This window comes from Macrotis lagotis, chromosome 3 (genome assembly GCF_037893015.1).
Source record: "Macrotis lagotis isolate mMagLag1 chromosome 3, bilby.v1.9.chrom.fasta, whole genome shotgun sequence".
Taxonomy (NCBI): domain Eukaryota; kingdom Metazoa; phylum Chordata; class Mammalia; order Peramelemorphia; family Peramelidae; genus Macrotis; species Macrotis lagotis.
In genome coordinates this window covers 177,004,311-177,026,487 of record NC_133660.1, presented here as the reverse complement: position 1 = coordinate 177,026,487, position 22,177 = coordinate 177,004,311, and the positions used below count along the sequence as shown (strand labels likewise).

General features: G+C 36.5%; 1 protein-coding gene across 1 annotated transcript; it reads right to left on the bottom strand.

The window, feature by feature from the left end:
- Positions 1-5,525: 5,525 nt before the first annotated feature.
- Positions 5,526-20,100, bottom strand: TLR10 (toll like receptor 10). Its single transcript, XM_074229637.1, has 2 exons — positions 19,655-20,100; positions 5,526-13,237 (listed from the first exon to the last, which is right to left on the bottom strand). Exon 2 carries the CDS (start codon positions 13,175-13,177, stop codon positions 10,793-10,795), a length of 2,385 nt encoding a protein of 794 aa, XP_074085738.1. The 5' UTR covers positions 13,178-13,237; positions 19,655-20,100; the 3' UTR covers positions 5,526-10,792.
- Between the last annotated feature and the right edge of the window lie 2,077 nt (positions 20,101-22,177).

The following is a 22,177-nucleotide window of genomic DNA, read 5'->3' as shown; positions in this document are numbered from 1 at the left end:
TTGACTAATATGGAAATATGTTAACATGATTACACATATATAACCTATATCATATTACTAACTGTAATGGGGAGAGGGGAGGGGAGGGAAGGAGGTAGAAAAATATAAAACTAAAAAGTTTACAAAAAGAGGAATGTTGAAAACTATCTTTACATGTAATTGAAAAAATACAATAATATAACATACAAATCATGTATGACTCTGAGGAGATTGTAAAACTGGAAGACCCCTTGACTTCATTGGCATCCTCTTCTTTTGAATCAGTCTCTGGCAGGAAGTGAGCCTTCTTTCAGCTAAGGTCAAAACTTTAATAAAATCTTTAATATTATTTATTATCTTTTAATATCTGTTCCTTGCAGAATGCCTTAACAATCATTTCCTCTCTATAATCTTTGTGTCTACTAGTTCTTTATTTGTTGCCTATGTTCCAAGCCACCTATATCATTTTTAAAAAACAAAACAACAACCTCTCACCAGAACAACTATTCTTACTAGCTATCAACCCATCTCCTCTCTTTCAGTTATATCACAGCCAAAATCCCAGAAATAGATATCTGTCCACACTCCTCCTTTTGCTAGTTTCTCAACCCTTTGCCATCTGGTTTCTGACCTCATCACACTGAACTAAAAAATTACTTTCTAAAATTCCCTGTGATCTCTTAATTATCATAGCTGATGTCCTTTCTTAATCTTCATCATTCTTAACTTTTGTACAATGGTCAACAGTGTTGAATATTACCTCCTTTAGGTACTCTTTCCCCTCTGAAACTGGTTTCTCCTACTTTTCCTCCTACCTGTTCAGTTGCTTTTCCTTGTTCTTCTTTGTTGAATCTTCATCCATGGCATGGACTTTAACTGTGATATACATCAAAACTCTTATCTTGATCTCATCTGATGACCTGGTCAGTTCCTATGGTTTCAATGATCATCTCTATGGATCATTCCAATTATATCTGTCCAGCTATCCTAAGCTCCAACCCTCGTCACCATATGCCTATTGAACATTCTGAACTGCCTGTTTATAGAGGCATCCCTAGCTCAACATGTGCAATATGCTATTCAAGATCTTCCCCCCTCCCACTCCACCTAGCAAAACCACCCCACTTCTTAACTTCTCAGTTTCTGGAAAGAGCACAACCATCCTTTACTAGAAAATTCACAGTGAATCCAGTGTTCACACCCTTGGCACTTCCCTTGACTCTTTAATTACTTTCATTGCACAGTTTTTCAAATGCCAAATCTTTTTTCTTTACCTCCACAACATCACTCACAGTCATTCCCTTCGTTCTATTCCTTTTTTTTTGAATAATAGAAGTTTTATTTATTTTGAGTTTTATAATTCCCCCCCCCAATCTTGCTCCCCCCGAGAAGGTAGTTTGTTAATCTTTACATTGTTCCCATAGTATGCACTGATCTAAGCTCAATGTGATGAGCGAGAAATCGTATCCTCAAGGAAGAAACATATAGTGTGAGATATAGCAGAATTACATAAGATAACTTTAAAAACATTAAAGGTAATAGTCCTTGGTCTTTGTTCAAACTCCACAACTCTTTCTCAGGATACAGATGACATTCTCCATTGCAGATATCCTGTTGCCCTGTTGGTATGAGCAAGTCCATTAAAGTTGATCATCACTCCTATGTTGCTGTTAGGGTGTACAATGTTCTTCTGGTTCTGCACATCTTGCTCAGCAGCAGTTCATGCAAATCCTTCCAGGCTTCCCTGAAATCCCATCCCTCCTGGTTTCTAATAGAACAATAGTATTCCATCACATACGTATAACACATTTTGTTAAGCCATTTCCCAATTGATGGACATTCCCTCAGTTTCCATTTCTTTGCCACCACAGAGTGAATTTTTTGTACAAGTGATGTTTTTACCCTTTTTTAAAAATCTATTCAGGGTATAGACCCAGTAGTGGTACCAGTCTAGTTTAGATCCTCATCACAGTTCCCTTAGACTATTATAACAGGCTTCTCCCTGGATCTTCCTATATCAAGTTTATCTTTCCTCCCTTCCATCTTTCACACATTGACAAAGGGATTTCCCTAATGCCCAGGGAGGACCTATCACTCCCTAAACAAACTCCAATGTCTCTCTACAACTTCTTTGCTACTTAAAATCTCTTCTAATAATCTGGTACTAACCTACCTTTTCAGTCTTACTCTAAACTATTTACTTTCTTTTGGACATTCTCTGGTCCAGCCAAACCCATCTTCTTTTGTCCTTCACAGATAGCATTCTATTTGTGCTTTTCCATTGGCTGTCCCCATCACTGGATGTCAATTCCTTCTTCTTTGTACCTTTTAGGATCCTTCATTTCTTATAAAATACAAAAAAGCTCAAGAACCACTTCCTATAAAAAGCCTTTCAGGTCTTCCCTCAGGATTCACCTCTATCTATTTTTGTGTGTAATAGTTTTTACCTAATTCCTCTTCTCCAAGAATGTGAGCTCCTTAAGATAAGGAGTAGTGTTTTGGCATTTCTTTGTATTCTTAACATATAGCATGCACCTGATCTCCCCAGATGCTAATAATCCATTTTGTGTGTGTATTTGCATATATTTACTTATGCCCATGTTGTCTCCCCTCTCAGAATACAACCTCTTTGAGGACATGGAATTTTTCCTTTTTGTCTTTGGATCTTCTGCAACACCTTATACATAGTAGATACTTAATAAATGCTTATTGATTGATTGAATGGAAGATGGTGTTGCCCTTAAGAAAATTAGGGAAGATTAGAAGGAGGAAGAAAATGAGTTCTATTTTAGACATAAGTTTGAGATACCTATGGCACATTCAAGTGGAGAAATCCATCAAGCAACTAGTGCTGCAGAATTGGAATACAGGAGAAAGATTAGGGATAGAGGGGTGTGTGTGTGTGTGTGTGTGTGTGCAGATGACAGTAAGGATACATGTGAAAAATTTGGCCTTGGCTAAAATAAAGATTGCTTTCTCATCAGAGTCTGAATTGAGAAGAAATAGGAGATGATGCCAAAGGTTAACCATTGTGGGTGTGCATGTGGTAAAGTCAGTATTGGGGACATGTAGTTATAACATCTTTTCAAATCCCTCCCCTTAGTTCTAGTGGCTTCCATCTGTTGATTATTTCTAATTCATCCTTATACATCTTGTTTGTATATAGCTATTTGCATGTTGTCTTTCCCATTAGATGGTGAGCTTCTTGAAAGCAAGGACTATTTTTTGCTTAGCACACAATCCTTACTTTAAAAATGTGTATACACACATATAAATATATAAATGCATATGTAGATGTCTCCAGGGACACCCTGAAGATTTCTCTTAAGAACTTTGGAATTGGCCATGTATCATGGGAAACACTGGCACAGGACTGCCCAGCATGGCGTGTCCTCATTAGAAGGGTACTTCACTCTACGAGTAAAGCAGAAATGAGGAAGCTTAAAGGAAATGTGAGAAGCCCAAGTTTAGTGTAACTATCTGAGGTGTTCACACAAACTATTTGTGTCCAAGTTGAGGTAGAGTATTCTGAGTTCATATTAGTCTAATCAGTCACAGTTGTGCACACTGTAACTTGTCTCTAACATAGTGATGTCATTTTGATCTTTAATAATAAATATATGCATTTATATATTTATATGCACACAAACATACACACGCACATATATATTCCCATATGATTCCTGGAATTCTATATTCATACATACATACATATATGTATGTAATGATTCGAAACTGCTTCTGGACACAAGAAGTTGGATACTGCCCTTATTCCCATCTTTCTTCAAAACTCTGACCTCAGACCTGTGATTTGGGCCATGTTCAGTCTGGGGAAAATCTATCCTCTAACGAGATAGAGGGCTAGGTTCCTTTCTCTTATATACTTCAGCTCATTAAACCTTGACCCTGGCACCCAAGAAAAACTTTACTTATACTATAAGTTGTAATTCAAATCTAGAGTTTTCCCAAAGGGTAAACTAGAAGGATACTCAATGTACAATATAATTGAGATATAAACAGATGAAAGATAACTTGGGATAGGGAACAGAGAGCCAGATTTGATGCAAGAAACACTTGAGTTCAAGTGTAGCATTTAACACATCCTGGCTAGTTAATCCTTGGTAAATCACCTAATCTCTTAATGTTCCAAGCTATTATTTAAGACTTTAGGTTGCAGAGAGTGTGTGTACTTGTATTGGTAGAAGCAATTTCCTTCATCTGGGAGTTTCCTATACTAATGAGGCTATAAGTCTAGTCTCATTTCCCCCACACAACAGGCATTTATTTATTTATTTATCTATCTATCTATCATCTATCTATCTGTCTATCTATCTATCTATCTATCTATTTATTTATTATGCTCAAAAGAAATACTGAAAAACTCACATTAACAGAATGACTTAAAACAGAATTCACTAATTTACAATTATTTTAGACATTTTACATTTCACCTTGGTTGAAGGTGTTCAAATAATTTATCTTCTGGCAAAATAGAGTTGTCATTTTCTCTAAGAATGATAGAGAAATTGCTAGGGACACTTCCCCTTGCTACCGGACAGTTACAACCTCAGGGGCTCTGAATCTTTCAAACTCACAAGGTCAATTCCAAGTCTATACAAGTATAGTTCAGGATAGATTATTTGTTTTCTAAGGCTCAAGAAAGAACATCCATAAATGCAGACATGCTCAAAAAAACCTAAACTTAGGCTTTGATGAGACTAGACATGTACTTTATCTGCCATGTGAGCACCAACTTATAGTTTCTGGGGTGGGAATAAAGCAAGCTATCCCTATGCTATCTCTCATGGGAAGTGGATTCTGAGAGGATGTGAAACAAGAAGAGAGGAAAGCACTAAGGGTGGAGTCAGATCCTCTTAAATGTACACCCAGACATCTACTCTTCCTTTTTTTAGCAGCTTGTGCAATTTTACTATTTCTGACTACCACAGACAGGGACAACTAACTACCCAGGGTAAAAGGAACATTAGAGCTGCAAAATTAAAAAAAAAGAAAGAGAAAAGAAAAGAGAGAGAGAGAGAGAGAGAGAGAGAGAGAGAGAGAGAGAGAGAGAGAGAACAGAGAACAGAGAAAGGAAGGAAGGAAGAAAGAAAGAAGAAAGAAATAGAGAGAAAGAAAGAGAAGGAAAGAAGAAAGCAAGAAAGAAAAAAGGAAGGAAGAAAGATAGAAAAAAGGAAGAAAGAAATATAGAATAGTGCTAGACTTAAGAACTGGAAGTTTTGGCATGTGTGTTAAAAGTCTAAATGTTTTACTTGTAACCTTAACAAGTCACTTCCCATCTCTTGGCCTCAATTTCCTTATCTATAAAATGAAGTGTACAGACTAGATGATTTCTAGGTCTCTTCTAGCTTTAAATCCTCTGTTCTTCTGAATGTTCTTATTCCCAAAACCTGAGTTATTCTCTGACTTAACTTAAAATTGATAAAGCTGATACATTCCCCAAATACTTAACTTCTTCCTCTGGAATAAACATGACATATGCAGTTTTAAATTTTATTAAGATCTAGTAAAGTAAATATCTTTCCCCCCTTTTATTTTGTTCTTCCAGTTCAGTTGCTCTTTTCTTTTCTTTTTACCAGCCCCTTTTCTTCTTTTCTAATAGTTGCCTGATCAGGGACCTGTCACCAAACAGTTTTGCCATTGAAATAAGATCAGTTTGGATGACAAAAATTAAAACATCTTGCTTTGAAAGTGAATCAAGGTTCTAACTTACTCTAGATCTGAAAAATGCAATATAAAACAATTATAAGGTACTATATTGGCTAATAGTACAGAAAAGGTAAATGACAAGTGTGGAGGGGATGTACAAAAAGGATGCTCTCAGAAAAACCTGGAAAGACTTACATGAGCTATGCAAAATGAAATGTACTGTGTATAAAGTAATAACAATATTGTGGGATGATCAGTTTTGGTTTGCTCTGTTTCCTCTTGGACCAGTTTCCCTCTTCTTAGATTACTTAGTGGCTGCCTGCTCCCATGGACTCACCATATCAATTCCAAACTTACTGTGGACACCCAACTGGCTTAACCCACAACCCCTCCAGTATTCGTATGTTCAAAAGTTTCACCAACCTGGGTGGCAGGGAACCTAGGCATCTGCCATCATTCCCATCTTTTCCTCCCCCCCCCTTTCCTTTCTTTGTTCAACTACAATTATATTTCCTATTTTTTCAAAACCTACAGTTCCTAGAGAAAACAATTTTAAAAAAGAGATGAAAAGTCAGAGATGATAGTAAACTCCTGACTATTTCTCTGGGTTGCATAGTTTATTGTTCTGAAAAGTAGGTTATATGGACAGTAGCAAACAATGGATAACCTTGTATTCTAAGAAGTTTATTTTTTCTAATCAGTTTATTATTGTAAAATAAATTATAAAATAAATGTTTAATAATTTACACCTCTACCAATCTCTACCAATATCATACTATTTGATTAGGAAATTTAAGGGTGACCAGTATTTTTGCACCTTAAAGTTGCAAGGTGAGTTTTTGATGAAAGATCAGTTACTCTGATTCTTGTACCATTAATACTTTTTGTATAAGATTAAGTCATCTTAGCTTTTTGTGTCTCAGCAGACACTCTATGTGTACATAGGGATAGACCTATGGATGCCATCTCATGAACTCTGGTTTAGTGCTGAAGTGATGATCCAACAATCCTTTCCTAGTCCCATGAATTTACATTTGCACTTTGGAACGATGCAGGAATCCTGGTTGTTCCCTTTATCCCTATGATGGTAGTTGGGTTGGGCTGTCAGAGATGATTGGTTACTGAGCAGGAAGAGTAGCCCACTCAGTTGGCTTAAAATAAGAAACAGCTTCCAATTTTTTTCTTTTCAGAAAATGTGATTGGGATGCCAACACTCTCTTTTTCTTATTCTTCCTATTTGTGTGTATGTGTGTGTGTGCGGGGGGGATATTCTTCTTTCCTATTCTCACCTCCACTAAAAGCTATGATGGCTGCTTGTGTGAGTCAGTAAGAGCTTATGCTTATCTAGTGAACCTGACAACAGACTTCAAGTGTCTGGTTCTATTTTCTGCATTGTGTTTCTTTCTTTGACCACCAGTGACCAAATGGTGATCCTGAGGTGGATATTTCTAACCTTGGTAGCAACCTTGTTCATTCAGAAGTTCACCACTGAGGAGAGAAGGGTGAGAAGGGAGGGTGGAAGAAGATTATGTAACTTATAAATATGCATGTGGATAAATGTTGAAAAACTTTCATAACATATAATTGGAAAAATAGAATAAAATAACAATTGGAAAAAAATCATGAGCTTCTGGGTCCAGGTGCTGATTGCCCACCCGGAGATGATCTCCAACAAGTGGATTATACCAAGCTATATCCTGGCTTTCCAGAAGTTATGGATCTTTAGTGAATTGTTCATATAGTACAAGGATAAGTGGAGAAAAGATATTATTCTAGAACAAAGTAGAATACTATTAACCTGGGCATGAGAGAGTAGGGCCAGAGTCAAATATTCTACAAAACACATTATAAAGTGGAAATAATATTGACCCTGATCATAGAACAATTGTAAAGATCAAATATGATTATGTATATGAGAGCACCTTGAAGAATATAAACTATCAGGCAAACATAGCAAGGAATTGTCCTGATGATGCTTGGAATGAGCCTGCAGTTCTAGATACTGAACCTGAAAAAAAACAAACCAAAAAAACCACACACACACACACACACACACACACACACACACACACACACACACACAATCTAGGCAAGGATCAAAGAGTAAAATTAAAGTGAGAATGACAGGAAAAGGAAATGGACAAAAAAACCTCTTTAATCTAGAAAGATAAATATTGAATAAGGCTGTGATCAAATTTCATTAAATCAATGCAAAGTTGGCAGGCATAGCAAGAATTCATGCCAAAAGATCCTTGGGTATGCAGCCCTAGAGCACTCCCAAGCATAGGAAGCCCTTAGAGTCCATGGAAATAAAAAGCTGGGAATTACAGGAGAGCAGATACAAGGGAGGTGTGAGTTCAAGTTTATGCCAGTGAGAGGAAAGGTGATGTCAATAGTCAATGGCCAAACACTAAAAACTCCTAAGCCAAGACAGAGGCTATGGAAGCTGTGACGTTCTGAGGATGCTGTTAAAACCCTTCATACCCTTAGGCTTTTTCACCTTTCCAGTCTTATTACACTTTATCTCCCTTTATCTAACTCTACTGGCAACTCTGACCTTTTGGCTTTACTCCCACATGACCCTCTACTTCCAATTCTGTGACTTATTTTTGGCTGCCTCTCCCTCCTTTTGCTTGGAATGGTCTCCATCCAGTCTCCTGTTTTGTTTTGTTTTTTGGCTTCCTTCAAGACTCTCATTCTCTTCTAGAGGTTTCCCTCAATCCCCTCACCCACTTCCATCTGAGATTATCTCCCCTTTATATTGTATCTAACTTGTCTCTGTGTACATAGTTTGCTTACCTTGAAAGTAGGGATTGTTTTTGCCTTTCTTTTTAGCCATAGCCCTTAGCACAATGCTTAGTGTATAGTAGGTGTTTAATAAATGTTTGTTGATGATAACAATGAGGAAGAGGATATTGAATGGGTATAGGACTTCCAGCTGAAGAAAACAATGGAAAAATGGGTATGCAGCTGTTGGAATAAAGGAGCAAGCCAAGGCTCCAGAGAGAAATAGGAGAGAGTCTCTCCAATACTGCCCTTCAGTAAGGTCTTCAATTCCTCTCATGGTCCTGAAATTTCACCCATCAGTATTATGAATTCATTCTGCAGAGTATGAATGACCCTTTGGGCAGTCAAAAGAAGCAAGACTGACCTTGAAAGAGTGTTCTTTTACAAACTGGATCAGGATATTAATGCCTCTTCTATTCTTTATTTCTGATAGGATTATGAACTAAAGCCAAAGAGAATCCACAGACATCTATGTTGCCCAGTCATATCATTTTATAGATGAGAAGACTCACCTATTAATTGATTCATCTACAATCACAGAGAACAAATATAAGAGGCATGATTTGAATCTCTGTCCTCCGACACCTGAGAACTTCTGTTTAAGGACACAATATTCTATCTCCTGTCTCTGCCTTTATATAGACTGGCTTCCAAGCCTGCAGCATTATTCCCTCCTCAACTCTGCCTTAGTTTTTCATAAATCTTTTTTTGTTAGTACCTTTGTTACCTCAATTGTTTTCAAGGAAACTAAATATTCCTTGGTGCAAGCTAGACATGAGATAAATTAAAATGCTCCCAGAGTTGCCTTGGGTAAGGACCAAGGGATGTGTTGTGATTGCGACATTAAGATTGATCCTGGTCAGTGGGAGTCCAGAACTTTGTTAATAGGTCATGGCTAATGATGATCAAATCTCAGAATTCAAGAACTTGGTAACATCCTTTTTAGGTTGTAAAAGTTATTTTTAGTATCTTAAGGGTACTAAATGTAAGTTAGCTACTTTAAAGGGAACCTCCGAAATCCTAAGGAATGTGTCCTAAAAATTTAAATAAATTCAATAAAGGATCATTGGATTTAGATGATACAGCAGATTCCAATGAGTTAGCAGATTCCAGCTGTATTGACATATGAATTGATTTTTTGAGGCAGCAAAATGGTACAATGGATAAAGAACCAGCCCTGGAGTCAGGGGGACCTGAGTTCAAATTTGACCTCAGACATTTGACTCTTCCTAGCTATGTGACCGTGGGCAAGCCACTTAACCTTGATTGCCTTACACTCTATCTCCAGTCATCCTGATTCATATCTGACCACTGGACCTAAATGGCTCTAGAGGAGAAAGTGAGCCTGGTGACTTTGCACAGCACCCCCTCACTCAAATCCAATTCACATTCATGTCATGGCATCTCCTATCTATTGTCATGGTTTTCTTTGAGAACAAAGGACAAAACAGTAACTACAACAAGATTTATTAACAAAATGAACCATGCTTATTCAGGAAAGTGTGACTTGTAGAATTTCTCTAGTCTCCTTATATTATATATTAAGTTTCCTTCCTTATTTATTTCAGATAGCAGCTCACAATCTAATAGACTGAAGTCCTGTTTGCTTATTCTTCAGGGATGCTATTGAACTCCCATCACCTTCATGATACTTTCTTTCACTACTTTCATGTAAAGCAATTCTTCTATTTGATGAGTATTTGGATTTAATCTCTCTGAGCCTCAGTTCTCTCACCTTAAAAATGAAGGGATTTAACTGGATGGCTTTTTGAGGTCCCTTCCTGTTCTTCCTCTATGGTACTATTGCAATAGAAGCCAGAGTCCAGACTATATAGTTTCATACTTATCATCTAATTGCTTCATGTTTTATTCAGCAATTAAATTTCTTCTTCTTCTTCCTCCTCCTCCTCCTTCTTTCTTCTTCTTCTTCTTTTTCCTTCTTCTTCCTATTATTTCAAAGACTGGGGCTCCTATATCTCCCAAGCTGGAAGCTGAGTGGCCTCTGGCAACCACTCAGCAGACAGCCCCCAATTCTGATCAAACTTGGGGAGTTTTGACTTCTTCTTTTATCTACCTACTGTCATTTGCTCTCCCACACTCCTCAACTCCAGTTACAATGCTTAATGCAGTAATCAGCAAGACCACATGCAGTTAAGAAGCTCAAGAGCTCAGCCTGCTTCAGCTATCCCCAGTAGCTGTCTGTACCATCATGTGAGAAATTCATAAACTCCCTTTAGGTATGTCATAGCACTTGGTGCCGAGTACATGATAGTTCACTGAATATTTAATGTTTATTGAATGGAATACACAAAAATAAAACAATGTCAAGTATTTATCATTAATGAAGATGCTTGTAATTCTATAGCTCTAAAATTTTCTGTGATGTGTTCATCTTTCCAAAATCTGATAAATTAATGTGAATAGCAGCCCTTAGGTTAGCCCAGAAAAGTCCATGTTTGCTCTTCTCCTTGGGCCATTCCAAATAGGTTCTTTGGGACATGAGAGCTTTTAGTTTATGATATCTCATAGGAATGCTGTACTGGGGAATTGGTTCTAGTAATATGAGAATCAAATTATTAGAACCTTCATGAAATAATTTGTGATGAGCAAAGTAAAGCTCATAATGGCACCATTCACTTTGAACAAAATTAGGGGACAAAACAAAGATAGATTTGTAGCTTTTCTCAATGCAGTTTATGATATTTTCAACAATGCTCTTGCCAGGAATGAAGTGTCTCTCATGGAGACAAATCAGTATGGATGTATCATCTTTCTCTAGGTTTGGTATCAGCTCATTCTTTACCCAGAGGGAATCCCCTTCACTGTATGAAATAAAAGCATGAAATTGGATTGTTCTTTGGAGTTCTTTTAGGGGCACATTCCTAACTCTGTGCTGGGTCTGTGTCCACTGAACTATCATCCTAAGATACCAGAGCAAATCAAGATGGATGCAGAGAACTGCTATGACAACTGTCCAAATTAATCCGACTATCAGAATGACAGCAATCAAAAGAGGTGTATTACAGGATAATTCTGGCAAATCAACATTCTCTAATGGAATTCCCTTGACTTTTAGAGGATATTCACAGGTATATGCATTTGGCCATCCAATCATTAAGCCCTGGGATTTTTTCCCTAGGCTGATGAAGTTTCTTAAGTCACAGGTACATCTGAATGGATTGTCTCCTGCTTTCAATGACTGTACTTCCTGACAAGTCTGGAAGAAATCAAGAGATGGGCTAATAATGGAATTCATTTCAATATTCAGCACAGAAAGCCTTTGGAAATTACCACACCAAGGAAGATCAGTTAGAGAATTGGATGCAATATTTAGGTCCCGTAAAGCTGTCAGTTCTACAATTTCTCTGGGAATGGTTCTAATGTCATTGTTATGCAGATCAAGTATTTGAATGTTCTTTGGTATGCATTTGAAAACAGAGTCAATAAGTTTATTTGATGACAAATTCAGGGAAGTGAGGGTCTCTGGCCAGTTGCAGTATTCTTTAATATCATATTCCAATAGATTCTGGCTTAGATCTAAGTGAACTAAAGATGTTTTGTTCGCAAAGAAACTCACTTTGGAAAGTGTTTCTAATTTATTCTTTTGCAAAATCAATGTTGTCAAACATGGCAACTGAAGAGTTCTCACAAACTGATCTGTTAAGGCATTGTTGGCAAAATTCAAGTGCTGAAATTTGGTAGAATAAGGAAAAATTATATGTGGCATCCCCGCCCATGAGATCGTCAAGTTTTCAATGTTCATGCTGGTAAAAAACAAGTAGATTTTATCCTGTGGAAAGGAATATATCTCTACAGTCACATGCTCCACCTTTAGGGCTTTCATTGAGGTATTAGAGTAGTTAAATGATACGTGTTGAAATTTACTTTGGGCACCAATGGTAAAATTTTGTATTTGTAACTGTTGAACTGATGAGTGCCAAACAAATTGCAGTGTTTGGACAAACTCCTGCCAGGGTCCATATACATTATTGAGTAACAGATGAGAAGTTTTAGAACACTTTAGACTCTCTAAAAGAGGATTCTTCTGATGTCCATGGCTTATAAATTGATCCATATTAATATTTGTCATTTCCAAGATTTTCGAAGTTTGGATTGCATCACGCAAAATAAATCTAAACTCAGCATTCTCTGGTAAAACTATGTGAAGTCTGTCAGTGTTTAAGAGGGGTAAGCTGCTTTCTTCGTAGTACAAAAGTTGTTTTAAGCCTAAGAAGATAGTGCTTAGGTGCCAATGAGTCACTTTCTGCAAATCTGGTTTTTGTATATGTGTTCCACTCAATCCTAAAAATTCCAATTGTGGCATGCTGCCAAACTCCTGACAGATGGGAATGTTCTTGAAGTCGTTAAAAGAAAGATCTAAATGTTTAAGGGCCAGAAGGGAATAACAAGAAATATTCTTCAGGCTATTGTAAGATAAGTCTAAGTATTCTAACTCCTTGTTGTATTGGAAGATGCTCATATCCAGGTGTTGGATTCTGTTATGAGAGAGAATTAAAACTTTAAGTTCAGAGTAAGGACTGAGGTCCAAGTTCTGAGGCTGACATGTGAAGTTATGGGATAGATTCATTGTGGTAGTCTTTGGTGACATATCCATGAGAATCTTTTTAAGATAGTCTTGAGAACAGTTGGTAGTTAATTCACTTGCTTCAGGCAATATCAGAACTCCACATAGCACTGATAGATGAATACCATACAGTAAGTAAATGTTTCTGATGATCCCCATTATTTTCTTCTGATGGCTATCACTGTTTCTCTCAAATCACATACGAAGATGAATCAAAACCTGGAAAAACCAATTGTAACTTTATCTGACTATTTGAACTGATTAATTCTCATTGATGTCAAGAATAGATCTAACTTTCCATACTAATGTAAATAATTCAAATTTATTTATTTATCATTACAACTACATGCAAAAATAGTTTTTAACATTAGGTTTTTGGTAAGATTTTGAGTTCTACATATTTCTCCCTCCTTGATAGTGAATAATCTGATAAAAGTTATACATGTATAACTTGGAGACATGGAAATAAATAAGAGCACAGAAGATACACACAGAGTAGAAGGGCAGTAATCTTAGAGAAGAAGATTCATAAGTCTAGGGATTTGGGAACAGAGGATGAGTAGAGATAGAGAAGCACTCTTTTCTTTTTTTTAGATTTTTGCAAGGCAAATGGAGTTAAGTGGCTTGCCCAAGGCCATACAGCTAGAGAAGGACTCTTGCAGAAGGTAGTGTTTGAGGCGAGTTGTGAAATAAGCCCTGGATGGAGACCAGGAAGCAGAGCATTCCAGGCATGAGGGATATTGCCTGTGAGGTTGGTTGGCATAGATGGCAGCTTCTTCTCAAATGGAAGAAAATGCTGAAGGATCACAGAAGACAGGACCCACAGAGCACTTAGCACATTGTCTGATATACAATAAATGTTTAATAAGTGTTCACTGAGGGGTGGCTAGGTGGTGCAGTGGATAAATCACCGGCCTTGGAGTCAGGAGTACCTGGGTTCAAATCTGGTCTCAGACACTTAATAATTACCTGGCTGTGTGGCCTTGAGCAAGCCGCTTAACCCCATTTGCCTTGCAAAAAAAAAAAAAAATAAGTGTTCATTGACATAATTAAAGGTTGGTTGAGTGACTTGTCTGTAGTCACAAAGTTGGTGCTATAATACAGATCTTCCTGATCCCAAGTTCAACATTAAATCGTGTTGGAGGACCCAGGTGAAAGTATTGATTTTAGCAAACTTTTACATTCTCTGTTGTTGTCCTTCATTCTAGAAGAGGACCATTAGGGAGCCCATTACCATGACATCAGAGAGATGATGCCATGACACACAAGTGAATTGGTTTGTGTGAAGAGGCTGTGCTAAGTTTCCAGCCTTATTTTCTCTTCCAGAATCATCTGGGTCCAGTGGTCAGATATGGATCAGGGTGACTGGAGATGACCTTGGAGACAATGGCCTTTTAAAACATTATCAAGTCTCAGTTTGACTGAGGCAGCACTTATTCAATGAAGCAAAGAATGGCCTCTTTTACATAATCCAAAAAAAAAAAAAAAGAAATCTGAGAGGGGAATAACATCCGGGTTTCTGTTCAAATGAAAACAATTGATATTTACATTCACTCTAAGCCAGCCAGAGCCCAAACTTCTAATGTCAAAGAAAAGTTGGAGATTTTAAGGTGAGAAGAAAAAGAAATGAAAGAGCTACCATTGGATGATTTTAATATTCTTGGTAAAATTGGAGACAAGATTTGCTGAGAGTACAGGGAGTTAGAGATGGAGTTTGAGGCAGAAGAAAAAAAATTGGAGATAATCTCTGTAGAAAAATCTGATAAGTAAAAAATAAAAGATGAATGAAAATATTGTCATGAAGTGATGTGGGTTATACTGAAATCATTCAGTGAATCAACTGCACCATTGTGTAGGTGCAAGACAGGGTACAATTGTCATGGATCAAGTGAGCAAGAGGTTGTTACTTCCTCTGGTACTCACTGCTCTACTGTTCAGGGACAGTAGCAGAGATGACAGATAGTAAGGTTAAATCTAGGGTTGGGAATTATCAAGGCCAGAATGGTCAAAAAGTCAATGGAGATAATGAGAAAGTTAAAGAGAGGTTCAGGAAAGTTGGTAGCAAAGGAAGAAGTTAAAAAAATGGGGTGGCAGGGCGGCGTAGTGGCGTAGTGGATAAAGCACCAGCCTTGGAGTCAGGAGTACCTGGGTTCAAATCCGGTCTCAGACACTTAATAATTACCTAGCTGTATGGCCTTGGGCAAGCCACTTAACCCCATTTGCATTACAAAAAAAAGATGACCAGGAATATTTCAGGATTCAGAATTCAAGATCTTGTACATTTGACCATTTTAGTGAATGACTATTAAAGTAGACATAAAGGTTCTAGGAACTGAGGAGTCATTCAGTTGGTCAATAAATATTTATTGAGCAGCTAGTATATAGGCATCATAATGAGCACTGGGGATATGGAGAAAGACAAAAGATAATCCAAGCTATGGGGATATAAAGAAAGGTGAAAGATACTCCCTAATCTCAAAGAGCTCATAGTCTAATGGAGGAGATGACATGCAAACAAACATGTATAAGCAATATATAGACAAGCTAAATCTGAGATAACAGAGGGAAGGCACTAGCATTAACAAAGATTGAAAGACTTCTTGTAGAAAGTGGGGTTTTAGCTGAAGGAGGGCAGGTGAAAGTCTCTAGGAACTGAGCAATCAGGGTGAGAGAAGTCTTCAGTGGAAAGTTGTCAAGGATAATGGTAACAAGATTGGGGAGAAAAGATTATAGACCAGTTGTCAAAGTCATTGAAGAAAGTAAAGGTCAATGGATAGTGGGGACAAGGATCAGAATCATCAGATTATATGAACTTCAAAGGAGATCTTATTGAGTGATAGTAGTAGAGCAACTGGTTGGTGAAGGTACCCCAGAAAACATATTCATCATGGAGCTCTGATAGTCAGAGAGGTGAATGTTGGACGTAGTTAGACACATTCCCTAAAAACACAACTTAAAAAGAAAGGAAGAATCTTATACAAGTCAGTTAAATTCTCTGAGTCCCAATGTCTTGATTCCAAATCAAAAATTAAATCAAGTTAAAGGGCCCAGATGGAAGTATAGATGTTAGCAATTTCTAAGGCCAGAGAATTGAGGGGCTTGGACTAAACTACTTTTCAAATTCAAAATTAATGCTCCTCTGATCTCAGAAAAGGAGAAAGATAACTGAAGGAGACTGAAATGGCTTCCTAGTCAGCTCTCCCCTGAACTTGGATTAACAAGGTGGGGGAAGGGGGGAGTTTAAGAATAATAAAAAGATCTATCAAGCACAAAGAATCAGTAACCAAAGAAAAATGCAAATGAGTATCACAGACTCCTAAAATAATGAGATGAGGCTGAAAAAATAAGGGAAAGGGACATAAGAATGGTTTTCAAAGGTATTTAAATAAGAAACTGCAAAGATAAGTACACTGTTTAGAGCAGATGATGCATGGTTAACACATCTATTACAAAGATAGAGTAAAACTATTGGCAAAAGACACAAAAATTTGCTACGAAGAAATGTGACTTCACTTTTTACGGCTAAAAGTTTGGAATTTCCCTTCTGTGACTTCCTCAAAGACTATTCTCAGTTCAGTCTAGGTCCTCAGTTTTTATTCTTCACTACATTTAAAAATTTTATTTTAATCAACAATGCATTGTAAAGGGGATTCATCATTATCAAGAAAAGTCCAATTTATAACAAAGGGACATTAACTTAACTGCTCCACCTAGAAGTTCCCAAAACATAAAGGAAAAGAGAAAAAATAAAGTCATATTCATTCCAACTGGAAGAGCTGTTGTAGGGGGTAGTTAGGTGGTACAATGGATAGAGAGCACTGGCCCTGGAGTCAGGAGTACCTGAGTTCAATTTCAGCCTCAGATACTTAGTAATTACCTAGCTGTGTGGCCTTGGGCAAGCCACTTAACCCCATTACCTTGCAAAAAACCTTTTTTTTTTTTTAAAAAAAGGGCTGTTTTATTCCATCAGTTTTCTGATAGTGGGAAATGAGAGGTATTTGGCTCCTGAATTTTCATGCTCTAATTCTACTGAATGAGAGACTTAAGTGGCTTGGATTAATAAGGTGGGGGAGGGGCAGAGTTTAAGAATAATAAAATAATAAATAATAAAATAATAAAATCTAACAAGCACAAAGGATCAATAACCAAAGAAAAATGCAAATGAGTATCATAGACTCCTGAAATAATGGGTTGAGGCTGGAAAGAATAATCCTTGCCTTATATCGTTCAAATATTTTTCCATTTCTCCATTCCTCTGAGAGGTTGAACTGGTCCAGCCATGGACAATAAAAATGTTTTTAGAGAAAAATCATTCACACTCACCTGAGAGCTTAAATGAGAATTTAAGTAATTTCTAAGAAGGCAAAATTTACCCCTTTTTACCTTTCCCCTTCTAGATGTCACTAGATTCTTCCCAGTTCAGTTTCTGTAAATGTCTTAGGGATGACCTCACACTTGTCACACTCAAATCAGCTACCAGCATAGTTCTGGCTCTTCATGCCTGAACCATCAGTCAGTTCAATCCAAACATTTATTAAATATCTATGTGCAAACATTGTGCTAGGTATTTGGGGTTTCAAAGGGGGAAAAGTTTTGAATTTGATAAGGATCATGCAATATAAACACAGAGAAGTAAACACATTAGTTTGAAGAGAGAGGGCACTAACAACTAGGGAGAAGAGAAAAAAACTGTTGAATTGGAGTGGATTAGAGATAAATTAAAGATCACTGACCCGAGTCTTGAGGAAACTAGTGAATATACAAGATAGAGTAGAGGTAGAGTAAATTCTAGACTTGGGGCTGGAGGAGTGGGGGGTGAGGAAAGCTGTGCAAATGCAGAAAACTCAAATTAAAAGAAAATGCACTAAATGGGAATAGAAAACACCAACCAGATAGTGGCATTTTATTAGTTAGAAACCTTAGCAATTCTTCTGATGATTTGGGTTTCAGGTGCCCATTCTTCGGATTTAGCAAGCACATCCCAGCAGTATCCAAGTCAGTCTACATCCATATTTTTAGAGTCTAAGATATAATAGCAGTCTCAATTTCTGTAAGGGCAGTTTTTTGAATGTTTGTACTCTGAACTTTGAGGAAAGGAGCAAGTACAATTAAAAAAAGTATGTTAGAAAGATTTAATTCAGCAGAAGTGTGCAGAAACGATTTTAGAAAGGCAGAAGACAAAGAGTTGAAATTATGGTTTAATCCTATCCAATGCCATTTAGCAAATATTTATTAGTTGCCTATTATTTGCAAAAGATTCTTCAACTGGAATATCAGATAATGTTTTAGACTTGAGTAGTAGCTGTGAAAAAGGAGTGAAAGTTAAATTGTAAGGGTTTTGTTTTTGTTTTTAGTCCAGACATCATGATTCATTCATCTGAGTTTCTTCTGCCTTTTGGATATTAAAAACAATAATATTTTAGTGGCACTTATATGCTTTAAAGCCTTTGTAAGCTATCTGTCTTTATAGCTTGTTTTGAATTTTTTTTCTGTTAGGCAGAAATAGTTTCATTGCTTTATTATAAAAGATCCTTATTCTGAGTATCAAAGTATATGATATAGAGAGCATTATGGTTTTTTTCTAATAGAAGATACCATAGAAACAGCAATCTTATAAATTACAGAGACTGTAACACCTTGCACTTCACATCTCAATGACCTACAGAGGAATTCTCAGTGTTGGGAGTAGATTCCTTGTTGGGAATTTCCTGTAAGATGAAATCTTGTGTGAAAGAAAATAAATAAATAAAAATAAAAATAAAACATAGGTGGTAAATAAACTTCACATAAATAATTCAGTTTGAGTACTTAAGAACCATATGTCTATCCCTGGTTACATATTTGCAATCTTTCATAGCACTGTAGTTAATTTCTCATTATAATTGGTTTAGCATTTAGTTGTACCTGATCAGAGTCAGCATTTAAAAAATATCAAGCTTTCCTCTCTTTTTAAAAAGAAGAGAACAAAGATATTATCTTATTTGGGTCAAATGGCAAGTGATAAGCTCCAAACTGCAAAAAAAAAATGGCATTAAACAGATATTGATAGGTTTTGAAAAAATAAGAAAGAAAGGATACTAATAAAATTGATCACAACTTAATACAACAATAATAAAACAATACAGTATAATTTGTCTAATTTAAGATTTAATTTATTTAATTTAAATTTCTATTTAATTAAGATATAATTAGTTTCTTATTCAAGTCCACATCAATCTAGAATTCTTTTAAAGAAAAACCCTCAGTGCAATAATCTCATTTACTTCTCTTGGATCAATATGAGAAAAATTAATAAATAAGAAAATCTTATTTGAAGATTCACTTTTGGAATAGAACCAATGTTATGAAGTTTGGAAAGACCTGAGCAGTTCAATATCTTTATTCCATGTCAGGATTTCTTAATCTATTTTTGTGCCATGGATCCCTGTCATTCTGGAGAAGTTTAATACAAACTACAGTGACTGTGGTTTGTCTACCTTCATACTCAATTGCATTTAGAGGTTATTGAAAATAAAAGTGGATTTTTCCCCCCATCCAATTTCACAGCACCCATGGAATTTATCCAAAGATCTTACTGGGATTTTGTGGATAAGTGAAGAATTAAGAAAAAAAATAAGTAAAATGAAAGATTCTTACCCTTAAGTGCAACTGTCTCAACAGAAGTAGCAGGTGCATGTGAGAAAACTAGACCAGTTTGCTCCAGAACAAAAAATCTACTGAGTTATGATGAAATCTTGGCCCTCGGGGGAGAGGGAGCCATCTACTGATCTTTTGCTGCATGATAAATGATGCACATTGAATTCTTGAACTTCAGTTTTACTGTCTCTTTTAGTTTGTGTTTTTAAGCAGTCAGACGGGGTGGGGCAGCTGAGCATGGGCCAAGTAGGAACAGAGTCTTAAAATTCTAGGTCAAAGGATTGGGCATTACAAGGTAAACATTTTTAAGGGGACTACAAGAAAAAAAAAACACAAACCAAGGAAGGAAATTTATTTGCATCCTAGGTCAAAAATTTGAATATTTTACTTAGGCAACATGAGATACTAATTTCCTGTGTAGAGAGAAGAAAAATAAACTCTATAGACAAAGATCAGAAATAACAGTCAGCTTGCTATCCAAAGGGGAAATAATTCCATTCAACCTTTGGCATTAAAAATGCATGCTTGAAGCTAGCTCATGACTTTCAAATAACTTTTTAAAAATTCCTTCCATGGTTGGTTGATTTTTTTTAACATCACTGTCACTTCCCAAACTTCTCCTCTACAAACACACACACACAGACACACACAGACACACACAGACACAGACACACACACACACACACACACACACACACACAAACACAGAATCTTCCTTGTAACAAAGGGAAATAAGTAGGTAAAATCTTACCCTCTTATCATCTATTTTGTCTGGAGAGGAATATTTTATCATCAGTTCTTTCAAGTTAATTCATCCCACTAATCTGAATTCTAATGCTTTTAGCATTACTTTTCTTCAAATTTTAGTCATTATTTATATTGCTTTATGAGTTCTGCTTTCTTCATTCTATATCAGCATGGGTGAGCCTTCTCAGATTTTCACATATTTATTGTTTTTTGTATTCCATATGTATTCCATAACATTCATAAAATATTATTTGTTCAGATATTCAATGCCAACTGGCACCTCTTTGGTTTACTATTGTTTAGTTAGCACAAAAAATAGCAGCCTACTATCTTTTGACTTCTCTGAATTCAGCTATATTCAACCTATTTTTACCCTGTCAATGAAGGATAGCTCACATTAATTAATATACTTAGTAAAGTAGAAACTGAAAGAGTTGAGTATAAGCAAAAGCAGAACTATTCCATATAATTATTTTGCTATTTTTCTTTCTGATTAACCCCAGCTGGCCAAGAAATTATTATCTGCATGAATAAGGATTGATTTCTGACACCCTAGATGCTGTATTGGTAAATGGTATCTCAACAAACAGATGATCTTTTGTTGTAATCCCCTCCTCCCTCCCTTGAGCTAAAGAGAATCTAAAGAGTTGTAAAGAATATCAAAGGTCATGTTGTACAATTTGGACCTAAAATTGAATCAGTCTCTACAACATCATTATCAACTGGTCATGCAGATGCAGCTTAAATCAACTCCTGACTACTTAGGAGGGATAGTTCTGTTTAGTGGAGCTTTCCAATAGCTCTTCTTCACTACTAAATAGCTGTGGGGAATGCTCTCAATTTACCTCACACCTTAGGAATGTGAAAACTTTTATTTTTTGAAATATCTTTATTTGTGTTCCTTATTCTTCCTCTTTCAAAGAACACCCTGTTAGTAAATCCTTACAATATTTTAGGTGCAGTTCTAGGACCAAAGATTATAAAGACAAAAATGAAACAGTCTCTGCTATCAAATGAGACATATTTTGTAAATTTTGGTACATGGGAGGCACTAAATAAAGTCCCTTTCTTCCCTCCCTCCTAGTCAAGGAGGATATATTCCATTGGGGGAAACAATACATATACATTGCTGTAAATACAAATTTGGGAGGTACTGGTACTAGGGGAATCAGGAAGGATTCAACAGGTTAGTGATCCTTGAGTTGAGCTCTGAAGGAAGCTAAAGGTTTCAAAACGTGGAATTGTAGGGGGATCATAGTCAGGGGTGAGGAAAGGCCTATTAAGGCATGGAGATGAGAAACAGAATCTCATGTATGAGAAAAATAAAAAGATCAATTTGACTGGACCATAGAAAGTTGTGAAAGAAGTTACTGAGTAGGAAGTCTTGTGAAGGGCTTTATAAGTCAAACAAGAATATATATTCTTTTCAAGTGGTATTAGGGAACCATTGGGACTTTTTAAGAAGGGGAGTGATGTGGCCACCCCTGTGGTTTAGGAATATCCTTAGGTAGTCATATAGCGGGTGACTTAGAGAGAGGAGAAATGAACTGGGGGGACTGATTTGGAAATTAATGCAGGTAGTCCAGGTAAGAGGTTATAATTAGGATGATAAATGCAATGCTATAAGAGAAATTCAGAAACAAAATTGATGACATTTGGGAAATAATTAGTTATGTGAGATGAGGGAGAGTAAGGACCTGGAGAAAACATAGAGGTTAAAACCTGGGTGCCTGGAAGGATGATGGTGTCCTTGACAGAAAAAAGAAATTCAGAAGA